The 21,580-nt window shown below is 32.9% G+C and overlaps 1 protein-coding gene across 1 annotated transcript in view; it reads left to right on the plus strand.

Annotated features, from left to right (window-relative positions):
- Positions 1 to 21,580, plus strand: part of l(3)76BDm (trafficking protein particle complex subunit 8 homolog l(3)76BDm) — a 183,895-nt gene that overhangs the window by 31,563 nt on the left and 130,752 nt on the right. The window contains exons 3-7 of the mRNA XM_089104758.1: positions 1,875 to 1,988; positions 4,847 to 5,075; positions 7,779 to 7,926; positions 18,414 to 18,680; positions 20,155 to 20,382. Of these exons, the coding sequence (XP_088960884.1) occupies positions 1,875 to 1,988; positions 4,847 to 5,075; positions 7,779 to 7,926; positions 18,414 to 18,680; positions 20,155 to 20,382 (986 nt within the window). The remainder of the gene's footprint in view (positions 1 to 1,874; positions 1,989 to 4,846; positions 5,076 to 7,778; positions 7,927 to 18,413; positions 18,681 to 20,154; positions 20,383 to 21,580) is intronic.

Raw genomic sequence — 21,580 nt, forward strand, 5'->3', positions numbered from 1 at the left:
AAAAAACGCACCAAAAATTTGTTTCTATTCATTTTCGAGTTGACAAACATTTCAGTGGGAGGGGTTCAAGCCCCCATACCCCCTGGATATGGTATTTTTGTCGACTTGCATAATAATAAAAAATTCAGCATTATATATGTTTTTTCAAAATGCAATACCAAATTGATAATTTTTGTTAGGATGTAAGACTTGTCATTTTTCGACATTTAGATTGTTTTTTTTGTGTGTGTGTATGGTAGCGCTTTTTGTATAGTTCGAAACTTGCAATCTTTTGGACTACTAATGAAAGTAAAACTTAATGCTATTTGGAAAATAAAATACATAACTTAACTCAAGAAAAATTCCTGCAATACTTAACTTTATCTGTGTATTTAAGTAATTTTTGTTAGACGCTAATATCTAACCTTTTTTAAGGTCGCTTCGGTCATGCAGTGTGTTGCTACAGCTGGATTAGAACCCTGGGTCCCGCATTACCAAGTGGAGATAAAACCCTCTGCAATACTACAGGACTTTCCTGAGTTGTTACGCCCGGCAAGGCCGTACCCAGAGGGAGGGGGGGGGTTTAGGGGGGTTTGAACCTCCCCCGAAATGTCTGTCTGACTCGTTAAATTTTGTATGCGTTTTTTTAGGGTGTACCCCCCCCCCCCCCGAATTTTTTTTGAGTAAACCCCCCTCCAAAAAAAATCCTGGGTGCGGCCTTGACGCCCGGGGAGCAATATTTGAAAATTTAGATCTCATTGTGTTCAAGTCTGCACAGAATGAAGATTTATTCCATTCTTGATCTCAAACAACTAAAAGAATCGCAAGTAACAATGTGATATTATGATATTCAATCTCCAATAAGCTATTTCCATGATTGGGCTATTGCTGGGCTCCCTGGTTTTTCTGTCCATGTTCGCTCTAATCTTCCTATGCTTAATTCAGAAAACACTACATTTTCATTAAGTGCCAGATGTTGTCAATAAATTTAATCTGACTGAAATAATTCCGGTGAAAAATTCGCTTTGAAGATTGTTCTAGATCAAGTCTGGGGACTTCAGTGATAGATTCAGATTAAAATTTGGTTTGATTTATAGTCACGCTTATACTCTTTTTTCTCTGCTCTTCTTTCTTTTTGCCTTTTGCTGCTTGTTTCTTTATTTATCTTATTTTTGTCTGTTTTTTGATGTTTTACTTTATGTGAAACATATTATTTTGTCTTATTGATGTTTTACTTTAAAGTGTTAATGAAGTGTAAACTTTTGAAGTGTTAATGTCTATGTCCAACTATGGCACATATTTGGCACAAGTGTCTGTATTAATAAAGATTTACTTTTCCCTTCGAATAATGAGAGGAACTAACTCTCATAAAGTGGCTCGAAAAATCAACTTTTTACGTCGCTTTAACCACCTCTGCCTTAAAGATCCTCTGATCCCCCTCCGCTTGGTTTTGGATTTGTACGTGTCTTTCAGTTTGACTCACTTATTTACGAATCATTTATGTATTGAATTAACGACTTATAAGTTCCTTGCTTCTTGATTACTAAAGTCTTTGCGTTGGCCCTGCTATGTCTTGCTACATCTGAGTTTGAACCCTGGGTCCAGTATAACCAAGCTGAAAGAAACCAACTGCGCCACCACAGGACGCAGTCAAATCATTTTTGTTCTTTGTGAGAAATACAAATTCCTGGCAGCATTTCCCTTCTGATTAATGATACTTTATCATTGATGCTTTTTGTTAGTAAAGCTTTATTAATATAAAGCTTTTTATAATGTATTCAGTATTGTATATTCATAATTTTTTGGGTTCCTTTGAAAAGCTTACCTTTCCTCTTATCTGTGTGTTAAAACACACTGCACATGTTTGAAATTGAATAAGTTGATTTCTTTTTTAGGTAAAAAACAGATTGAAGTACCAAAAGCTCAACCTTGGTATACCCAATGGAAAGAAATGTTCTTGAATTTACAAGAAGTTTATGACCATGAATTTATTAGACATTTTCTGGCCTGTAAGTTGTCCATATTAAAAATAATGAGTTTGTTCTTTTATATTTATATTTATTTCCAAGAGTTGTATCAAAATTAACCAGCTGAGTTTTATAGACGGAAGGGAGGAAGGAAAAGAGGGATACGAGAGGTTGAGGCAGGGGTGATGTAACGGGATAGAGAGAGAGGGAGGGTGCAAAGTAGAGAGGGAGAAAGAAGCTTTTGCCAGTTTTTTTTTAAATGGCGTAATTTCGTCAAATCCTGAGGGGATGGGGGGTAAATTTGGATCCGATTTCCCCAAGCCAAGTGAAAATGACAGTGAAAAACGAGCCATATAGTACCATAAGGACAAATCTATATTAAAGAAAACTGAACTATTTCTGTAGATGCTTGAATTATATAAGCCTGTCTTAGTCTTGACATGATTTTTGAACACTAAATTTCAGCTGGGGGGGGACTGTGGTGTATGGGGGGGCAGTTGTCCCCCTGCCCTATCGAAAATTACGACCTTATTTTTAGTTTTCAAATGTTCAAAATTAGTTCTTTTTGCGATACTCCTTATTTCAAGATGAACAAAATACTGACCTAGCTTCCTACCTGAATTGCTGCATTGTTATCATACATTGCAATTGCCAATTTAACTTACTGAAAATCCATGTGTGCTATATCATCTTGCATGTGTCTGTGCTGCAAGAAAATACAGGTTATGCTTTTAATCCTATCACTTTCGACTCTTAAAAAGGGCACTAGAACTTCTTATTTTAAATTCAGTGAGCCATTTCCTAAGTTTTTGCGACCACCCTTTCTATATGAAGTTGCCAAGGACGAAAATACACGGAAGATCCATCATTCTTTACCAAGAGTCCCGGTTTCATGGACGCGGTTTAATCACTACAGGACTCGCTTTATTATCATCTGACGAATTCTGAATGAGTACAGAACTCACATCGGCAACCACCTCATACTGTAGAGTTTGGTCAGTATATTGTAGAGCTGTTTTTCAATATTAAGGGGGGGGGGCTCTAAACCTCCTTATTAAGGTCTCGGGCCATCAAAAGTCTATTGGCTGAAAAATCGACCTTAAAAATAAAAAATGAGAGTTCGATTTTTTCCTAGAATTTCCTATAATTTTCCTAGAAGGTCCTAGAATTTCCATTCTCCAGCATATTGATCGTCTTTAAAGTAGGTTACTATCAGATATACAGTTTTTGTAAAAAATTGCATCTTATGAGTACTTTAATCCCATCAGTTTTGAATCTTACAAGGGCTCGAGAACTTTTAATTTCAAATTAACTGAGTGCTCCAAAGTTTCTACGACCACTTCTTCTATACGAAGTGGTCAGAAAAAAAGCAAAACAAACAAAAACAATGCACGGGGTGTCATCCTTCTTTTCTAAAGCGTGCCCAAATGAATGCGCTTTGGTTTCCCATCTTTGTGGTATGAACGCTTCACCATTTTTAAATGACTGTTCTTACTATATGGCAAACCGTTTAACCAATGAGTCCTAACCTACTTCCAATATAGGCTATACTGTGCAATATTTACTGTTACATTTTTTCACTTCAGGGCTAATGTCAAATGGCACACTATGCGATTTTATAAATTCCGAGTAAACAAAAAGTATGAGGTTAGTTTGTTTGTCAGGTCTTTTTTAGGTATAACTTAATTACTGCTAAAGTGAAACTTGCGTTTTCGGTTTCGAAGACTTAATGGCCTTTTTTTTAATGCTGCTTAAATTCAAGAGAAAAAACAGAAAACGGATAAAATATCTTACATTCGTTTATCGAGTGTGAAACAAATTAAATGTGATGTAAATAAATAATTCAATCTCGTCTGACCAAGTGAGCGGCTCGCCAAAGGAGAGTCCAAGCTCGTTAAAAGTGGATGGATATATTTAAAAAAAAAAAAAGGCGAGTTATAAATTGATGCTTACGGTTTGTTGTCAATATACAACGCGTATGACACGACCTAACAAATACGCATGGAACTAATGGCCAAAGCTATGGGACGAGTGAACACGCTCATCAGAAGATAAAGGAAGAGACGCAAGGACTGTGGCTTCTCTTGCCCAGTGGGGTAAATGAGGATCAACATGCAGTCTAAACCTACTGGGGATGCGTCATATGCAATACCGGCAACGCTGGGTGAGAATGCACTCACATTGGGGTTTAAAATTTTTGTTAAGTAATGACGCCATAGTCTTTTGACTATATTATACGCGCATTTTTGTGCAAAATCTCATTCAGTTCATGACACATTTGAGATACACTTGGCAAGAAGCATTTTTCAACTAAAAACTTATGAATGAGAAATGACAGAAAAAACCTGCCTAAATAAGTGGTAAAATAAGCATAGCGTTAGTAAAGAGGAAACACTTACTTTGATTACTTAAAGAGTTACTTTTGAGCATTTTGGGGAGTTGTAAATTTTTTATGAAGTTAGGGAAGTTTTTTTTTTTTTTTTTTTTGGTGGGGGGACAAAATAATACCGAGTTTCAGCTTTCTAAGTTACCTTATTTTCAATTCCACGTTAAAACTGAATTTAGTTGCTTTTAAGTATTATAACGCTAGTTGACTAGTCCAAGAACCGAGGCTAGAAGCTCTGAGGTTTGAGGGAGTTGACGTCTACCTCACTGCTTGTAACTTGCATGGTCCATTACTATTATTATTGAGGGCGCACTTACAACGCTTAGTCAACGAAATTTTAGTAAGCCGTCACTTTAAATCCTGGATCCCTGACTTTAGAATCTGCAATATCCAAGGAATAAAAAGTTTGGGGGATACAAAGAAAGGGATACAAAAGGGGGTAAAATGATAGTCAGTTGTAAATAAACTTAAAAGTTAAAATGAAGGATATCAATAAACAAAAATTTTTCTCCAGGTATATTTGTTGTTTCAACTTCGAATTCGAACCCATTAAGCCAGTTTGAAAGTTTGAACAAAGTGTTAAGTCAGCAAACTGTTGAAGCCTCTCAGCCAGTTGGCCTGGTTTATCAGTCATCCTCACAGAGCATTAAATTAGATGGCCACAAGACCCCGAAGATATTTTCATCCTCGATTCCTCGTTATTATCTGCTACTTCATGACGCTATGGAAGGAGATATTACGAAGTAAGTTAAGTTTCTCTTTGTTAATCTCTCTAAAAATAATATTTTTTCTGAATATTTCTGAAAAATTCAATTCCGAAAAATTTCAAAAAAAGAAAAAAATATTTCTGAGAAATGTTTAAAAAATTTAACCGGTCTTTTTATTTATTTTTTTGTTTGTTCTGATTTTCTGCTTTTCTTTTTCTGCTTCTTTTTAATTTTTTTTTTGAAGTGAATCAGCCCGGCTTCAGACCCGAAGATAGTAGGGCACAGAATCTTGTGTCGATGTTAGGTGGTATCTTAAGGCATTTAAAGACTAAGGGATCTTTACCACAGCTTTTTTTGCCGATATTTCGATAGCCTTTGATAATCTGGACAATAATCCTTGAGGAAGTTAGAAAACTCAGTGCACCGTTACACTCAAACACTTAAGATCCTGACATTTAAAAAGATATTTCACAGATAGATAGATTGATACTTTTTTTTACAAAAAAAAAAAACAAACAAAAAGACGCAACTACATTTTACACAAATTAAACAACCACATAAAAGACACAAGTCCTGTGGGTGGCTGTATCTTCTAACCACCCTTTAACTTAAAATTATACAAAGAATGAAAACAAAAAAACTAAATTATTATTTATTTAAAAACAGAAAAAGGTTATAATATTCAAAAATAAAACATACAAAAGAAAATAAATATCAGAAGAATAGAAAAAAAATATATTCTTTGAAACAAAATTATTTTTTCCTTGAAACAAGATTCGCCCACCTTTCTTCCCCTCTTCACTACCCACCCACCTCCCCCAGGGGGCATCCAGGATTTCAGTTCAGAGGGGAGGGGGCTATATTTGGAGGAGGGTACAATTTATAAAAAAAAACATTAAAAATTGGTTTATATACATTTTTGTTACGTTTTTACGAGTAGAACAATTTCTTGGAGGGGGGGGGGGGTAGTTTCAAGCTTAACCGATTAAGCTCGGTAAGCTTTCAAGTTTAATTCTCATGTATCTACAATGATTAATTCATAGTAATGACGTAAGTTTTCTGCATTTTTTTTTTTTAACTTAAAAGATTAAGTAGGCCAGTGAATATTATTTTAGTAACTAGTAATTTAGTAAATCTAGTAATTTACTAAATTTAGTAAACTTAGTAAATTAGTAATTCAAAACTGACTAAATTACTAATTTAGTAACTAGTAAAATAATTATTGTTATTTTAGTAATTTAGTAATAGTCTAAGCATTATTTGTTGTTCTCATCTTTGACCCTCGCTTGAATGCGCTTGGTCCATTTGGCATTCTTATATCTAGAATCAGATATCTAGAATTGGGACATTGAAAAAAGAGGTTTACAAGTTATCCTTGGTTCTTCCTTTATTTCGTATGGAGATGGTACAAGTCAGGTTCCTTACCTTTTGTGATCTTCTCATCTTACCTCTATTCATCTTATCTTCTCGGAAATAAGACGCCATAAACTAATCAAAAGACTTAACGTAACTAACCAAAAACAGTTATTTGTTTTCATGGAAAACCAGAAGAAATTTAAAATAAAAGATTAATGCAAAGTATAACGTAAAATATTAGATAAATAAATACAAAGGTTTTAATGTTCTTGAATAGCACCTCTCCAGATGGGGACTTGCTAGAACAAAAAGAGAGACATGTCCAGATTGATAACTTTATGATTATTTTTCTTCGTCCCTCCCCTAATGATCTGTATACCCCGAGGCTATGTAAAAAACTAAACAAAAAATGATGGAATTCTAACTTCATAATATTCAGCAAGTATCAATAAATAATAATTTTCAGGTCCCCCCCCCCTATTTTATCTTTTTTTTAATCAGTTTTCAACAATTATTATTTTAGTCTTTTCATATAGTCCATGGCTATATTTGACCAGTACGGGGGTTGGGGGGGGGGGTGGGGGCTGGGTTAAATTTCCAAAACCACCAACAATACCAAAAAACTGAGCATAAAATTAACAATCTTTTTGTTCTATGACCCTTTTTGTCCTATGATGTCTCCTTCAGAAGAGGTGCTATTCTAGGCCTTTACCAAAAAGGTCCTTTCTTACTAAGGCTCTCCTTACTTACAGTTCGTTACCATTAACTGTTTGAAAAATTATTTAGTTCACAATTTCGGGTTTTTGTTGATATTCCGTTTTTCAGAATAGCTTTTCTTTCTTCTTGAAGCAGTTGACAGCCTTTGAAAAACACATTATCTTACCTTATAGTGCCCAGTGCGTCTTATAATCGCATGGCCTATCATTATTGGCCGCCGCTTCACACAATCTTGTTAAAGCAACAGCAAAATCAGGCTTTGGTGAATTTTTGGTTGGGAAGTTGGTGGTTTGTTTTTGTGCTATGTTGACAACCCTGAATAGCCCAAGTGCTTTTATGCCATTCCATGTCTTGTTTTTTTTTTCTTGGTGCCTGAACAAAACTTTTAGAATTAAGATAGCCTAATTGGTCCTTCTAAATGTCCATGGTACTTCATTCTTTAAGATTTTATTCAATCTCTGTCTCGTATGTGAATTCTGGAAATATCTTAAACCCTTCAAACCATTACGCTAAAACATAAATTGGTCAAAACGAAATTATGTAAGCAATAATTGTATCTAAAACAAGAATTGCCACTTCTTGCGGAAATAAATGGAATCGATGATTTCATTTTAATTTTTTTAAATTTCATTTTTTAAAATTTAATTAACACTAAATTTATTTTAGGGCCGAAGATGTATACAAAAAGATGGTCTCTACATATGGAGCTTCCAACTGCCATTTATTGGTGATAAATTCAAAACAAACCTCTTATCAAGATGATGCCTTACACGATTTGTGGATGACGCATTTCCCCAAAAAGTTTAATATTGTTGTAAGTGGCCTAACGTTTTATATATAAAGTTGCATCTTTTTTTTACCCTTTTCCATTTTTCTCATGTTTCACCTTTATCCATATCCTCTTCTCTCTTGGTATTCCTCTCCATATGAAAATCTTTTCAACTATTTTTCCTAGGAAATTTTCTTGCTAGATTTTTATTTTTTGTTTTACAATCTTTTTTCTTTGATTATCACCTCATCTTTCTTCTTTTTTTATTTAAAGTAGTGTAGAGACTTTTTCACATAATCTCATCACCGGAATCCAATTCTGGGCCCTCCAGTGGGGGGCCTGCAGCTAAGTTTAAACTCGGGTCTCGTATTACCTAGCACACTCAGCCACTACAGGATATTAGACTATCACTCGGTCCAAATAACATATTTTCTACACACTCTTGTTGATAAATTATTTTGTTTTGTATTTTCTCATGCTTTATGCTTTACTAAAAACTTTAATTTTGTCTCTTTTTTATTTCACTAATTAATCGTATTATCAGCAGCTGAATATAAAATTCTTTGGTTTGGCAGAGCGGTTTATTTTCTCTTACTCAGATAAGCGACAATGCTAGATTAATTTATAAGGCTTCGATTTGATTGGGCCTTCTTTATCAAGAGGTATCAAGTTATCAAGTAAAAAAGAAGCCAAATGAAAGAAACATTGTTTGCTACTTAAAAACTCACACGTAATTTTATGTTGTGTAATTCATGTTGAGACATTTATCATATCAGTGCACTAGCGTATTTGGGCCCTTTTTTGGCCCTTTGGCCCTTTAGGCCATATTTGGGCCCTTTGCCACATATGACTTCAATCCCTTGCTTTAACTTCAAGATGAGATGAATGGGGTAGCATCATCTTTTTTATTCAAATATTCTGCTACTCAGGACGTTTTAGTTTGTGGTATCCAGTTGATCGTTCTCTTCCTCACTGTATAAAAAAATGATCGTTCTCTTTCTCGAGGCACTTCATATCGAAGGGGTGGTCGTATAAACTTCGGAGGGGGCTCTTTCGACTGGAAATTGGAAGTTCTAGTGCCCTTTTTAAGAGTTATAAGTCATCGCAGAGCAACTCCCCATCCCCCTCAGCCCCTCATAGGAATTTTGAGATAGCTATTTTGTTAAAAATACTTCAAAGATCAGATAACAGAAACTCTCGGGGTCGACACAGGCCCTCATATCCGGAAGACAAGTGTTGTGATTTTTACCCAAGGGCATTTAAGGCTTTTATAACGGAGTGGTCGTATAAACTGTTGGAGAGACATTTGATTGGAAATTGAAAGCTCTAGTTTCCTTTTTAAGAGTCGAAAGTGATCGAAGGACAACTAGCTCTCCCCCACCCCACCCCCTCTTTTCCCCAAATGCATCTGATGGAAATTTTGAGATAACCTTTTTGTTCTAAATAGCCAAAGATCACATAACAATACCTTCAAGCTTGACAAGTACTCCCTCCCACCTTGGACGGGGGGGGGGGTAACGAATGTAAGTTATGCCCCGGTAGCATATAAAGCTCGTTATATGCCCCCATTTGATTTAAAATTGAAAGTTCGTGTGCCCTTTCTAAGAGTCAAAAGTGACCGGAGGGCCACTAGACCCCCCCCCCCCATGCCCTCTTTTCCCCAAATTCATCCAATCAAAATTTTGAGGCAGCTATTTTGTCCAAATGGTCCAAATATCAAATAACTATGGTTCCAGGTTTGATACCCCCCAGCCCTCGGGGCAACGGCTATAATTTATGCTAGTTGCTTATTGTTAACATATCAGGTTTTTATGGTAGGGATGGTCTTATAAAATTTTTTTGGGGGAATTCAATTCAATTGGAAGTCGAAAGCTCTAGTGCCCATTTAAGAGTCGGAAGTGATTAGAGGGTAACCACCCCTCCTCACGCCCTTTTTTGCCCAAACGGATCTGATCAAAATTTTGCAATAACCATTTTGTTCAAAATAGTCCAAAAGTCTGATAACTATATCTCAAGAGGTTGACGAATCGTCCACTGCCCCCGAGGCAAGGACTGTAGGCTAACTTATGGAAGTTGTCCATTGCTACTTACTTTGAAGGGGTTCTTTCGATTAGAAATTGAAAGTTTTAGTTCCTTTTTTAATAGTCAAAAGTGATCAAAGGGCAACCAGCCCTTTGGGCAAGGGCTGTTATTATGTAAGTTGTTTATTGTAACTATGATTCATTGTTTACTTTGAGACTTTGATTAAATAAAAAAACAAAACAAGTTTTTTTAACTGAAAGTAAGGAGCAACATTATAACTTAAAACAAACAGAAATTATTGCGTATGTGAAGGGGGTTGCTCCTCCTCAACACCTTGCTCTTTACGCTAAAGTTTTTTTAGTACTTTCAAAAAAGCTTCTATTGTTCTAATTAAACGAACCTTGTGTTTCAGGAGTCGTTCTAAAGTAATTGGGACAAAATTCAAACTTTAACGTAAAGAGAGAGGTGTTGAGGAGGAGCAATCCCCCTCATTTGCGTAATAATTTCTTTTCGTTTTAATTTTTAATGTTGCTCCTTACTTTCAGTTGAAAAAACTTGTTTTTACTGTTTAATTTCTGATCGTTTTTTAAATAATGCCAGGAAATCTGGCTCCACCTTCACAAAAAATCCCTCCTTACCACGGATATATTCTCTAGACAACTCAATCCTTGTGAAAAATATACCCCGGGCAATTACCCTTTTACATCTCCACGCGTAAAATTGAGTCGGCAGAGAGAAAGCAAGACATAAGAAGAATTTCATATAGGAATTCCGGCAAATTCCCCGAGTATAAAATTTCCCCTGAATAATTCACCCCCTGGAACCTTCCCTCCCCATGGAAAATCATCTCCATCGAAAATACCCCCAGCAGAAAATTCGTCCTCCCCCGCCATAAAAATGTATGCATACCTAAAAAATGGGCATATTTTATTACTTAAAAATCTTTCCCTAGGGGATGTTGGGTTCATGATATTTCGAAATGCATAGTTATTTGGCCTTTCAACTATGCTCAACAAAATGGTTATCTCAGAATTTTGATCAGACGACTTTTGAGAAAAAAGGGGGGGGGGAAGGAGCCTAGTTGCCGTCCAATGTTTTGGTAACTCAAAAAGGGCAATAGAACTTTTAATTCCGTTCGAATGAGCCTTCTCCCGATATTCTAGGATTACAGGGTCGATACGATCATCCCCGAGAAAAAAAAAACAACAAACAAAACAAATAAACACACATCCATAATCTCTCTTCTGGCAAAAATAAAAAAAAAGTCCTTGGTTTTCTAGATAGGAACTTGAAACCTCTGCAGTAGTGTACTCTGATACGCTGAATCCGATGGTATAATTTTCAATAAGATTCCAAGACTTTTGGAGGGTGTCCCACCCTTTTTTCGAAAATAAGGCAAGTTTTCTCAGGCTCGTAGCCCTTTTATGAGTAAGACAAAATTTAATGAAACTTATATATTTGAAATCAGAATAATAAGCCGATTCTTTTGATATATCTATTGGTATCAAATTCTGTTTTTTAGGATTTCGGTTACTATGGAGCCAGGTCACTCCTTACAGTTCGTTACCACGAACTGTTTGATAGATTATTGCTTTACTGGTATACCTACGTAGATTATTGACCGTAGTTATGCAAATTGCTCATTGATACTTGGATACTTTTTTTTTACTTTGATACTTCCTTTACTTTGATACTTTATTACTTTGATTTTAGTTTTGGTCCTCTGATGACACTTTGATGTTGAAAAAAAAAATTATTTTGAAATGAGGAATATTGAAAAACTTGTAACTTAGGCAAAAAAAAGAACAGAAATTATTTAAAAAACGTTTTCCGAAAAAGAAGTTTTTAAAAAAATTGTAATGGCTATATTAATCTTTTGATCGGCAGAAATAAATTCCTATAACGATTCAAACTCAAAACGACCAGAAATTACTATTAAAGAGTAAATGAAACCCAAAACGAACAGAAATTAACAAACATACAACAGGTACTAATATAAATGAACAAATAAATCTCAAAACGAGTATACTTAGATTGAATATGCAAATCAAGCTTAAAATGATAAAGAATTACTGTGCACAAGAGCTTGTCTACTGCCCCCTTTCTAACTGTAAAAGTCTAAAGCCTACTGCGTCATTGGCGCTTTACTGAAAACTACATGTGTCTTGAATGGTCTTCGAAAGAATTAATAAAATTAAACTGAATATTTGATACATAATGATGAATTCCTGAAAGCTCATCAGTTGAAAAATTTATTTCAGTGTAATTTTTTTTTCAATGTTGTAAAAAGTGCAAGAGAAAATATTTGTAAAATGATTCGTTTTCAGTAAAGCGGCAATAGGCTTTAGACTTTTGTAGATAGGGAAGGGGGCAGTAGTCAATGTTATTTTATTTATACAGGGGGGAGTATTCAAGAGGGGGGGGGTTTAATGTTATATTCTTGCACTGTCATCGAAAGTGCATATACTGATCAAATTTGGAAGCATTTGAATATTCGGAAGTGGTCGAAAAATGGCTCACGATTATAACAAGTTTATTTAACAAAAAAAAAAGTGAGTTGAAACATGATTGGTAAGCTGAGGAAAATGAGTTAAGAATCTATAAACTTACGAACCTAAACAGATCCTGGGTCTTTACCTCTGCTTGCGTCATTTTTTCTTCCCTATTAGTATAATTAATATATTAATATGGTTAATATAATATAATTAATATAATTTATTATGTGTTTGGAGATTCATCCTTGCACTCCTAATGAGTATTTGTGAATGTTTTTTTAGCGTCCAAGGAAGCTCAAGGTATGCATCTTTATTTTCTCTTCTATACCTTTTTCTTTATTTTTGTCTCTCAGTTTTTCTTTTCTTTCTTTCTGGCTATCTTGTGTAGAGAATCCATAAAAAGAAAAGAATTACGAAAAGATCAAATATTAGTGACTAAAAGCTTAATAGTGCTCTTTACAGAGGCGCCATTTCAGCCAAACCTTAGGGTGGGCAAGCAATCGACATGGGCCCCGAAGCAGGCTTGTATAAAAAAAAACGCCTCTAGCTTTATCCGAAAAAAAAAAAACTGCCTTCCGTGGGAGTTACCGTAAAAATTAAGGAAATTGTCTCAATTGCTTTGCTTTTCCTTCTTTCGCTCTTAAGCCATAGGTTCAGAATAGGCCAGATATCTGAAGAAACCGGAAACGGTATGTGCGATGTTAAAAAAACAGCTGTTTGGGAATCTTCCACTTTTCCGAACCTGTAACTTGACGAAAGCCGAACCTGTAGAACCTCACGCTTTGACTAAAGTGTATTCTGTAGCCGAATTCTTCAGCTCGCTGCTTACAGTAAATACTTTAGTCCAAGTCGGAGTCACGCTCCGGCTATGACGATGCAAAACTTTGCTTGATCAAGTATATTTACAAAATCAAAAAATACAACAAAATTTTGAAACAGATCAGTGAACACTCAAGGCAACAAGGGGAACCGCCGTGGTTTCATCTTCGCAAAGTCGTCAACAAGCTGGTTATATATAGCCGGTTCATATTATTGACATACGAATAACATAAACATATCACTCGATTCTTTTTTTTTATGCTCTTTCCAAATAATGAATTTTACCCCACCCCTATTCTAATTCAGGGTATATATTTGCTAATTAAGGGGGGGGGGGTGGAAATTACATTTCTGATGTAAAAGGGAAAAAAGATTAGACTTAATCCCCACCCCACCACCGATTGTCCAAATATACGCCCTGAATTAGTATATATAGGGGTGAGGGTAAAATTCATTCCCGACAAAAATGATTATTATATTTGGAAAGAACATAAAAAAAGGCACAGAGCGGTATGTTGTTTAATTTATTCGTAAGTCAATAATATGATTTGCGAAAAATTTACCTATACATAAATATATATAAATATATAGATATATATAAATATATATAACTATATATAAATATATATAAATATATATAAATATATATAAATATATATAAATATATATAAATATATATAAATATAGATAGATAGATCGTGTATTTCAAAAAGCCCAAGAGCCATATACACTCAAAAAATATGAAAATAGAAAAATTACAACAGAGCAAATTACAAACACACATTAACATGAATACATAGCGAAAAATACCTTCTGGTAAAATACCAAAAAAAAAAAACTTTAATTCCATATAATTAATAATACTTAATTGTAAAAACATTTCCTTCTTTTTAATCCCTTCTCTATGTACGCACCAATACGAAATATTGTGGTTGGATTACTACTTTGTAAGATATTTGGAAGCAGCAAAACAATCCCATGTAAGTAATTTTCCCTTAATTCAGAGAGCATCGGGCACTTTCAGAGAAAATGGTCCAAATCTTTGTCCTTATCCCTACAAAGAGGACACACATACCGACCATTAGGATGTGCTATCCCCCTGTCGAACACCATTTGCCTGCTCTGGATTGGAAGGCGATTCGCCCTAAGCTGAATCCATCGACATACAATCATAGCCGGTAAATTGAATTTAAAATAAATTTCCTCTCCAAAACTAGGTTTAACCTGATTATAATGATTCAATGTAGCAGAATTTAAAACCAGCCCTTGCCAATACTGAATTTCTTGACCCTCTAAGATAAATCGTACCTGAGCTTACTAAATTTGTTGGTAGATCAGGGGAACCAAGACCGTCATTCCATAAGTAAGCCATTCCCACACTTTCTATATATAAATATATATATAAATATATATAAAAATATATATAAATATATATAAATATATATAAATATATATAAATATATATAAATATATATAAATATATATAAATGTATATAAATATATATAAATATATATAAATATATATAAATATATATAAATATATATAAATATATATAAATATATATAAATATATATAAATATATATAAATATATATATATATATATATATATATATATATATATATATATATATATATATATATATATATATATATATAAATATATATAAATATATATAAATATATATATATATATATATATTTATATATATATATATATATATATATATATTTATATATATATATATATATATATATATATATATATATATATATTATATATATATATATATATATATATATATATATTATATATATATATATTATATATATATATATATATATATATATATATATATATATATATATATATATATATATATATATATATATATATATATATATATATATATATATATATATATATATATATATATATATATATATATATATATATATATATATATATATATATATATATATATATATATATATATATATATATATATATATATATATATATATATATATATATATATATATATATATATATATATATATATATATATATATAATTGAGCTATATCACCTAACATTAAATTTTTACTTACTTAAGTTTCTCTCAGCTCCTTTCCCGTGATGAAAATTTTCTAACTGAAGGAGTTTACCACGGGTGTTTGACAACTTGGCATTTTTTTTTAGTTTTGATTTCAGACCACCAACAATCGAAAGGTTGCATTTTGTTAACTTTTCATTGAAATATTTGTGTGACGTTCGGAAGCCGGAAGTAAGATTATATGGAAAAGGCGATAGATTGTCCTTTATCTTGACCATGCCAATAAAAAATCAGGGCAAAAATACTATTTACAGGTGAAATAATTCTGAAGGCATTTTCAGAAAGTTCGCTTCAAAGAAGAGCAATCAACCCTGGAAAATAAATACAGAGCTTAAAAAATTAGTTGATATAAGTCTTAGCACTCATTTGGTGATGAATGACAGTTTTTTATGAAAGTAATTTGATTTATGTAATAATTTTGGAAAATGTGCCCACTTTATGTCCCAGATGTCTAAAATGTGTCCATTTTTTGCCCAATTATGTCATTATGTCTAGGCACATAGAGATATGTCCTTTGGACATAAAATATGTCCAGTCGGCAACCCTGTCCATGACTCAGTTGTACTTTTAATCTCAGTATTATCTAAGTTAATCTACATATAAATGTAGCAGTTTCAAAATTTTGACTAATTGCTAATTGTAATTTTGTTCCTGTATATTTTGTAAAAGAAAAAAAAAAGGCCTTTTTGGGAGGAAGCTAGGGCCCCCCAGAAAAATTAGCGTGGGCAATGGCCCACCCCTGCCCCCCCCCCCAAATGGCGCCCCTGGCTCTTTACCCCATCCCCCCAAGATTTCCACCCCCACACAGGTTTTGAAAAATACCTTTTTTTTTTAGTATTTTTCTTGAAAATGGTTGTTTTGTGCAAGGCTGTATCCGGGGGGGGGGGGTCTAGGGGTTTTGCCTCCCTCCCCCGAAATGTTTGTCTGGCTCGTAAAAACATATCAGAATGCATATAAACAAATTTTTGATACGTTATTAAAAGTTTTTTTGCGTCCCCCTAAAAAAATAAACTCTTGGATTCGGCCTTTATTATGTCTTTGTTAAAAAAAAGAAGCAAATTCTCACTTCCCCTCAGATTTTGACAAATGAATCCCCTCCCCCCTAATTTTCGGGAATTTACGCCACTGGTTATTATTTATTATGCTTCTTAATTAGTTTTATGTGATGATTATTCTAACAGCCCATGTGCTGATTGGCTGATTAAAGCATGTGCTAAGAAATAAGATTATTGTTAAAATTGGGTAAAATACTCGAATAAAGGAAAGAAACGAAAAACAGGTCGCCGGAAATATGTCCACCCTTGGCATTTGTTTTTAGAAGTCCAATTTTGACTCACAATTTTTGAACCCAACTTTCACTCCATTTCTTGTAAAAAAAAGAAACAATAGTTAAAACAAAAAATATATTATACGGAGGGTGGAGGGTAAGAGAGAAAGAGAACCCAAACTTGCAGTGGGTTCTCTCATCAAAGAAGTCTTCTTTCATCAAAGAAGTTTGCTAAATTCTGTGGTCTTCAAATATGTCAAGAATGAAAACGCAAAGTTCCGCCCGCCAAAAATTTTATGAGTTTCAGAAATAAAAATTATGGAGCATTACTGACTAAATTATGAAACTGTCTTTACTTACTAAAAATTAGATTGATGTTCAGATAGTTTTTTTTTCATAGCTTACGCTAACTTTTAAAAGTTAATTCACCATTATGTCTTTTGAATAATTAATAATGTCCCAATTTGTGCAAGTGTTGCGCTTTTTTTATATTTTTTTTTTACCGCCATTTCATTGATTTTTACCGATTTTTTTTACCATCAAATTTTTAGCCAGTAAATTGATCTGTTTACTGTTATTGTTACTGTTTACTGTGTCTGTTTACTGTTACTGTTAAATATATAATTTCTGATAATTACATGCCGCAATTGTTAAGTTATTCAGATTAAATTGTAAAATTAAAAAAAAAAACGTATCTTATGTGTTTTATTATATTCTTGGGATCTCTATTGGTTTTTTAAGTCAACTTACGTAATTAATTTATATTATTTTTCAAACCATTCATTACAATAACAGCAACTAAGAAAGTACCTCTAATAGAAACCAACACTCTTGAATCTAGGGCCAAGACGGTGCCAAATAAAAATTCCAAGATAGTTTATTCGTTTAGGGCTATCGAAAAGCTGTGCAGATCGCTTCCCATTTTAAAGGTCCCACTTTTTCATGGTAGCAACAAATCTCTCCCTAAAAATATATGCTGCTCACGCAAAAATAACTGTTATAATGGCTGTTACCTGTAATACTAATTTTAAATCAGTTTTGCACCGCTTCACACAAAATGTCCAAGAAAGGTTTGTGAAATCTCTTTATGGAGATGATTCTTGAAGCCGTAAAAGTCCCATTTTAGACTCAAGAATACCAACTTCCCATGAAGGATCACTCAGATTAGTATCTAGAGTAGGTAGGGGTGGCTATCCCCTAACCTTCCTTCATTGAGAGGAGTATAATTGGACTTTGTGTACAATATGAATGATCAGAGAGTGACAGCTCCTCCATATTGCAGGAACATGGTGAATATAACATAAAAGATTACATCAATTGGCTTACCGGCACAGAGGTGGAAGAGTCGGGGGAGGGCCTCTCATAGGAATAATATTTGTCTGTAGAACTGAAGCCTCTTCTAAAAATTTAAAAATGTTGACTTGTAATATTGTTTTGGCATTGAGACACCCCCCCCCCCAAAAAAAAAACAACTTAGGGATGATTATTAATCTGAAGCATTGTTGTACAATTTTCCTTTTGTTTAAAATAACGCTTTATGATTTTAAACCGGTCAAGTAAAAAACAAGTTTTTTTTTAAAATGAAGGTTGAACTTTAAGAGCGACAATCAAACTTATAACGAACGACATCGTTAACTGATTTGACGAAATTCAGTTAAATTCCAAAGCTATGCACATTGAGAATTTCAAACAGCCATGGGGAGGGGATAGACTAAAAACACTCATTGCTTTGTAGAATCCTGATAAGATTAGGTCGAGTAGGCTTAGACCTGGCTTATAAAGATTCACTACCTTATATATAATTTTGGTTATAGACGGAGCCTGAAGCATCGGAGGGCGTTGTGGATACAAGTATCCCTATCTCTATCGAAGAAGGAGAACAAGTTATTGGAGAATCTCAAGAAGCTGAACTCTTGGATGCTATGAGAGAGCCATCTCCCGGTGGTAAACTAAGACCCTCCCAATCTGAACTCAGTTTGACGTCATTGTCTGGTATGTCTGCTGTCACTAGTCCCCAAGGTACCAATAGTATCTTATATGGGCAGGTATCGAGCCCTAATATGGGAAGATCCATGATTTTTGTAAGTGTTTTAGTATATCTAAAAAAGAAATAAAAAAATAGTATAAATTAGAGTAATAAGAGTACCGTATTTAAGAATATATTCATATTATATATGTTATTATATATTATATACGCAATATATATATATATATATATATATATATATATATATATATATATATATATATATATATATATATATATATATATATATATATATATATATATATATATATATATATATATATATATATATATATATATATATATATATATATATATATATATATATATATGTATATATACATGCAGCTTTGGAACCTTATCGAATTTAAATAAAAAAAAACAATTTTTTTTAACTGAAAGTATGGAGCGACATTAAAGCTTAAAACGAACAGAAATTATTCCGTATATTAAAGGGGCTGTCCTCTCCTCAACGCCTTGCTCTTTACGCTAGATCAGCACTGCCGGTAGGGACTGTAAAGTCCAATGCCGTATTTTTTTTCCTTATCAAAGCTACACAAGCTATGGCGAAACCACCATAGCAACCATAGACAAGCTATGGTGAAACCACCCGATCAATTCTGAATAGTTTTGCCACAAACTAAGAAGGTTTATACTGGACGAGATAGGGTGATCCTTTATGGTATCAAATGGCCTTAAGAAGTAAAGGACGAACGGAAACACAGTTAGGTAAATTTAAGGAGTGAAGGATGAACAAAAATGAATATATTCTGTATTTGTGCTGTTCCATATTATATGTTGTACTATTATCTTGAAGAGGTAAGTGGAAATGAAAATTGTAAATGGAAAAAAAGAAAAAGAAAAAACGAACCCACTGTAGACTTTTAAAAGAAGTAAAAACAAAAAGTAAAACAAATAAAACAGTAAAGTAAAAAAAGCCAAAAACAAAGAATTATAAAAGGAAATGAGATAAATTTAAGGAGTAAAGGATGAACAAAAACTCAGTTAGTTCATTATTCTGTATATTTACTGTTCCATATTCTATACTACTCTATGTTCTTGAAAAGGTAATAGGAAGTGGAAATGAAAAATTGTAAAGGGAAAAGAAAAATATTAAAAAATAGAGAACAAACCTACTTCTGTGGATTTGTAAAAGAATTAAAAACAAACGGAACAACAAAGTAAAAAACTTTTTCTATGTTTTTACTGTTCCATTTTCTATGTTGTTCCATATTCTTTATGTCTATAATGCATGTTAAGAAGTAGCGATCAGGGCCGTATCCAAGTTTTTTTTCGGAAGGGGGAGGGGGTTACAAAAGGATTTTTTCGGGGGAAGGGGTTACAAAAATAAATTTAAAATGCATAAAAAATTAGTTTATGTTCATTTTTGTTACGTTTTTACAAGTCGGACAAAAATTTTTTGGATACGCCCTTGGTTGTGAGGGTAATTGAAGGGCTGTGGGAGGTTCATTAAGATCCCCTGTGTAAGTGGCTAGAATTTAAAATACTGTTATTTCTTTGTTTTTTAGGGTACTAAGAATGATCCTCAGTACGGTAGTTCTGGTTCTCTTACTTCAGTGCAAGGACTAGGACCATTGGCAGCCAGCGAAGATTCGGAGAAAGATCATTCGATTTTAATCCATGGATCTTGTTTAAACGCTGAAGATAAACAGAGGATTCAAACGTTTGTTAATGAGTTTTATCTAAAATGTTTATTGCCCTTTATTGAAGGACAGATGAAAAGTCTTTACCAGACGGTAATTTTTTTATGTTCTTTCTCGATTTTGTAAATTTTTTTTAATCTGTAACTTTTTTTAGTTTATAGTTTATTTTACCTTTATTTTAGACGGAACTAATAGAAATTTATTCCTGAAATTATGATTTATCTTCTAAAATAAATAATTGTGTCTATCATTTCAGATTTTTCTTTCTTTTTTTTGCTTATAGGTTAAGTGACGAGTATTGCGAGTTGTTTTATATCATGGTTTAATTCTGGCCATACTTCAGTCAATCCTTAAAGAGGAAATTAAACCCATGTACACCCTATACATGGGAGAGGCTATTGCTTGGCATTCTTTATAAGAATGCTGATTTTGCGCAACACTTGTAAGAACTTTTTTGCCGAACTTTGCTGAACCCTTGTTGTAAATTAGTTATTTTTTTTGGTAAAAGTGCATGATCATTACTTATTAGTGATAGTTTGTTTATTATCTTTAATTTATTATGCATATAGCTCATATATCTTTTTATTTTTTTATTTATATCTCATGTATATGTATATATATATGTATATATATATATATATATATATATATATATATATATATATATATATATATATATATATATATATATATATATATATATATATATATATATATATATATATATATATATATATATATATATATATATATATATATATATATATATATGTATATATATGTATATATATATATTATATATATAATTGAATTACCGGAAGATATAATTTCCAGTGGCAATTGAATTGAGTAAGTATTTGGAGAATGTTTGTCTAAACAAAGTTTCCATTTCATGAAGGATCGAGCAATTTTAGCTACAATCAACAAAGAAGTTAGTAAAATAAATGCGAAAATCGTCGATCGCCTTTCAGGAGAATACAAGTCGCTACGATTTGTATAAAAGCTATAAAAGTACGATTAATAAATAAGTACGATCGTGTAAAAGCTACGATTCTGTAAGAGATAAATAAAAAGGAGGAATTGAATTTACTCCAGAATTCCTCAATTCAATTGAAACTGCAGATTTACCACCACATGACTTAAAAATAAAGAAAAATACAATACTTATTCTTTTGCGTTATTAGATATTTCAGATGGGATGTGTAATGGAACCCGTCTTATTGTTAATGAAAATGTGACAACATAATTAAGGCGAATGTAATTACTGGGGGAAAATCAGGAAAAGAAGTCC

The sequence above is a fragment of the Artemia sp. Qi Xiang Cuo genome, chromosome 19 (assembly GCF_049724085.1).
Source record: "Artemia sp. Qi Xiang Cuo chromosome 19, ASM4972408v1, whole genome shotgun sequence".
NCBI lineage: Eukaryota > Metazoa > Arthropoda > Branchiopoda > Anostraca > Artemiidae > Artemia > Artemia sp. Qi Xiang Cuo.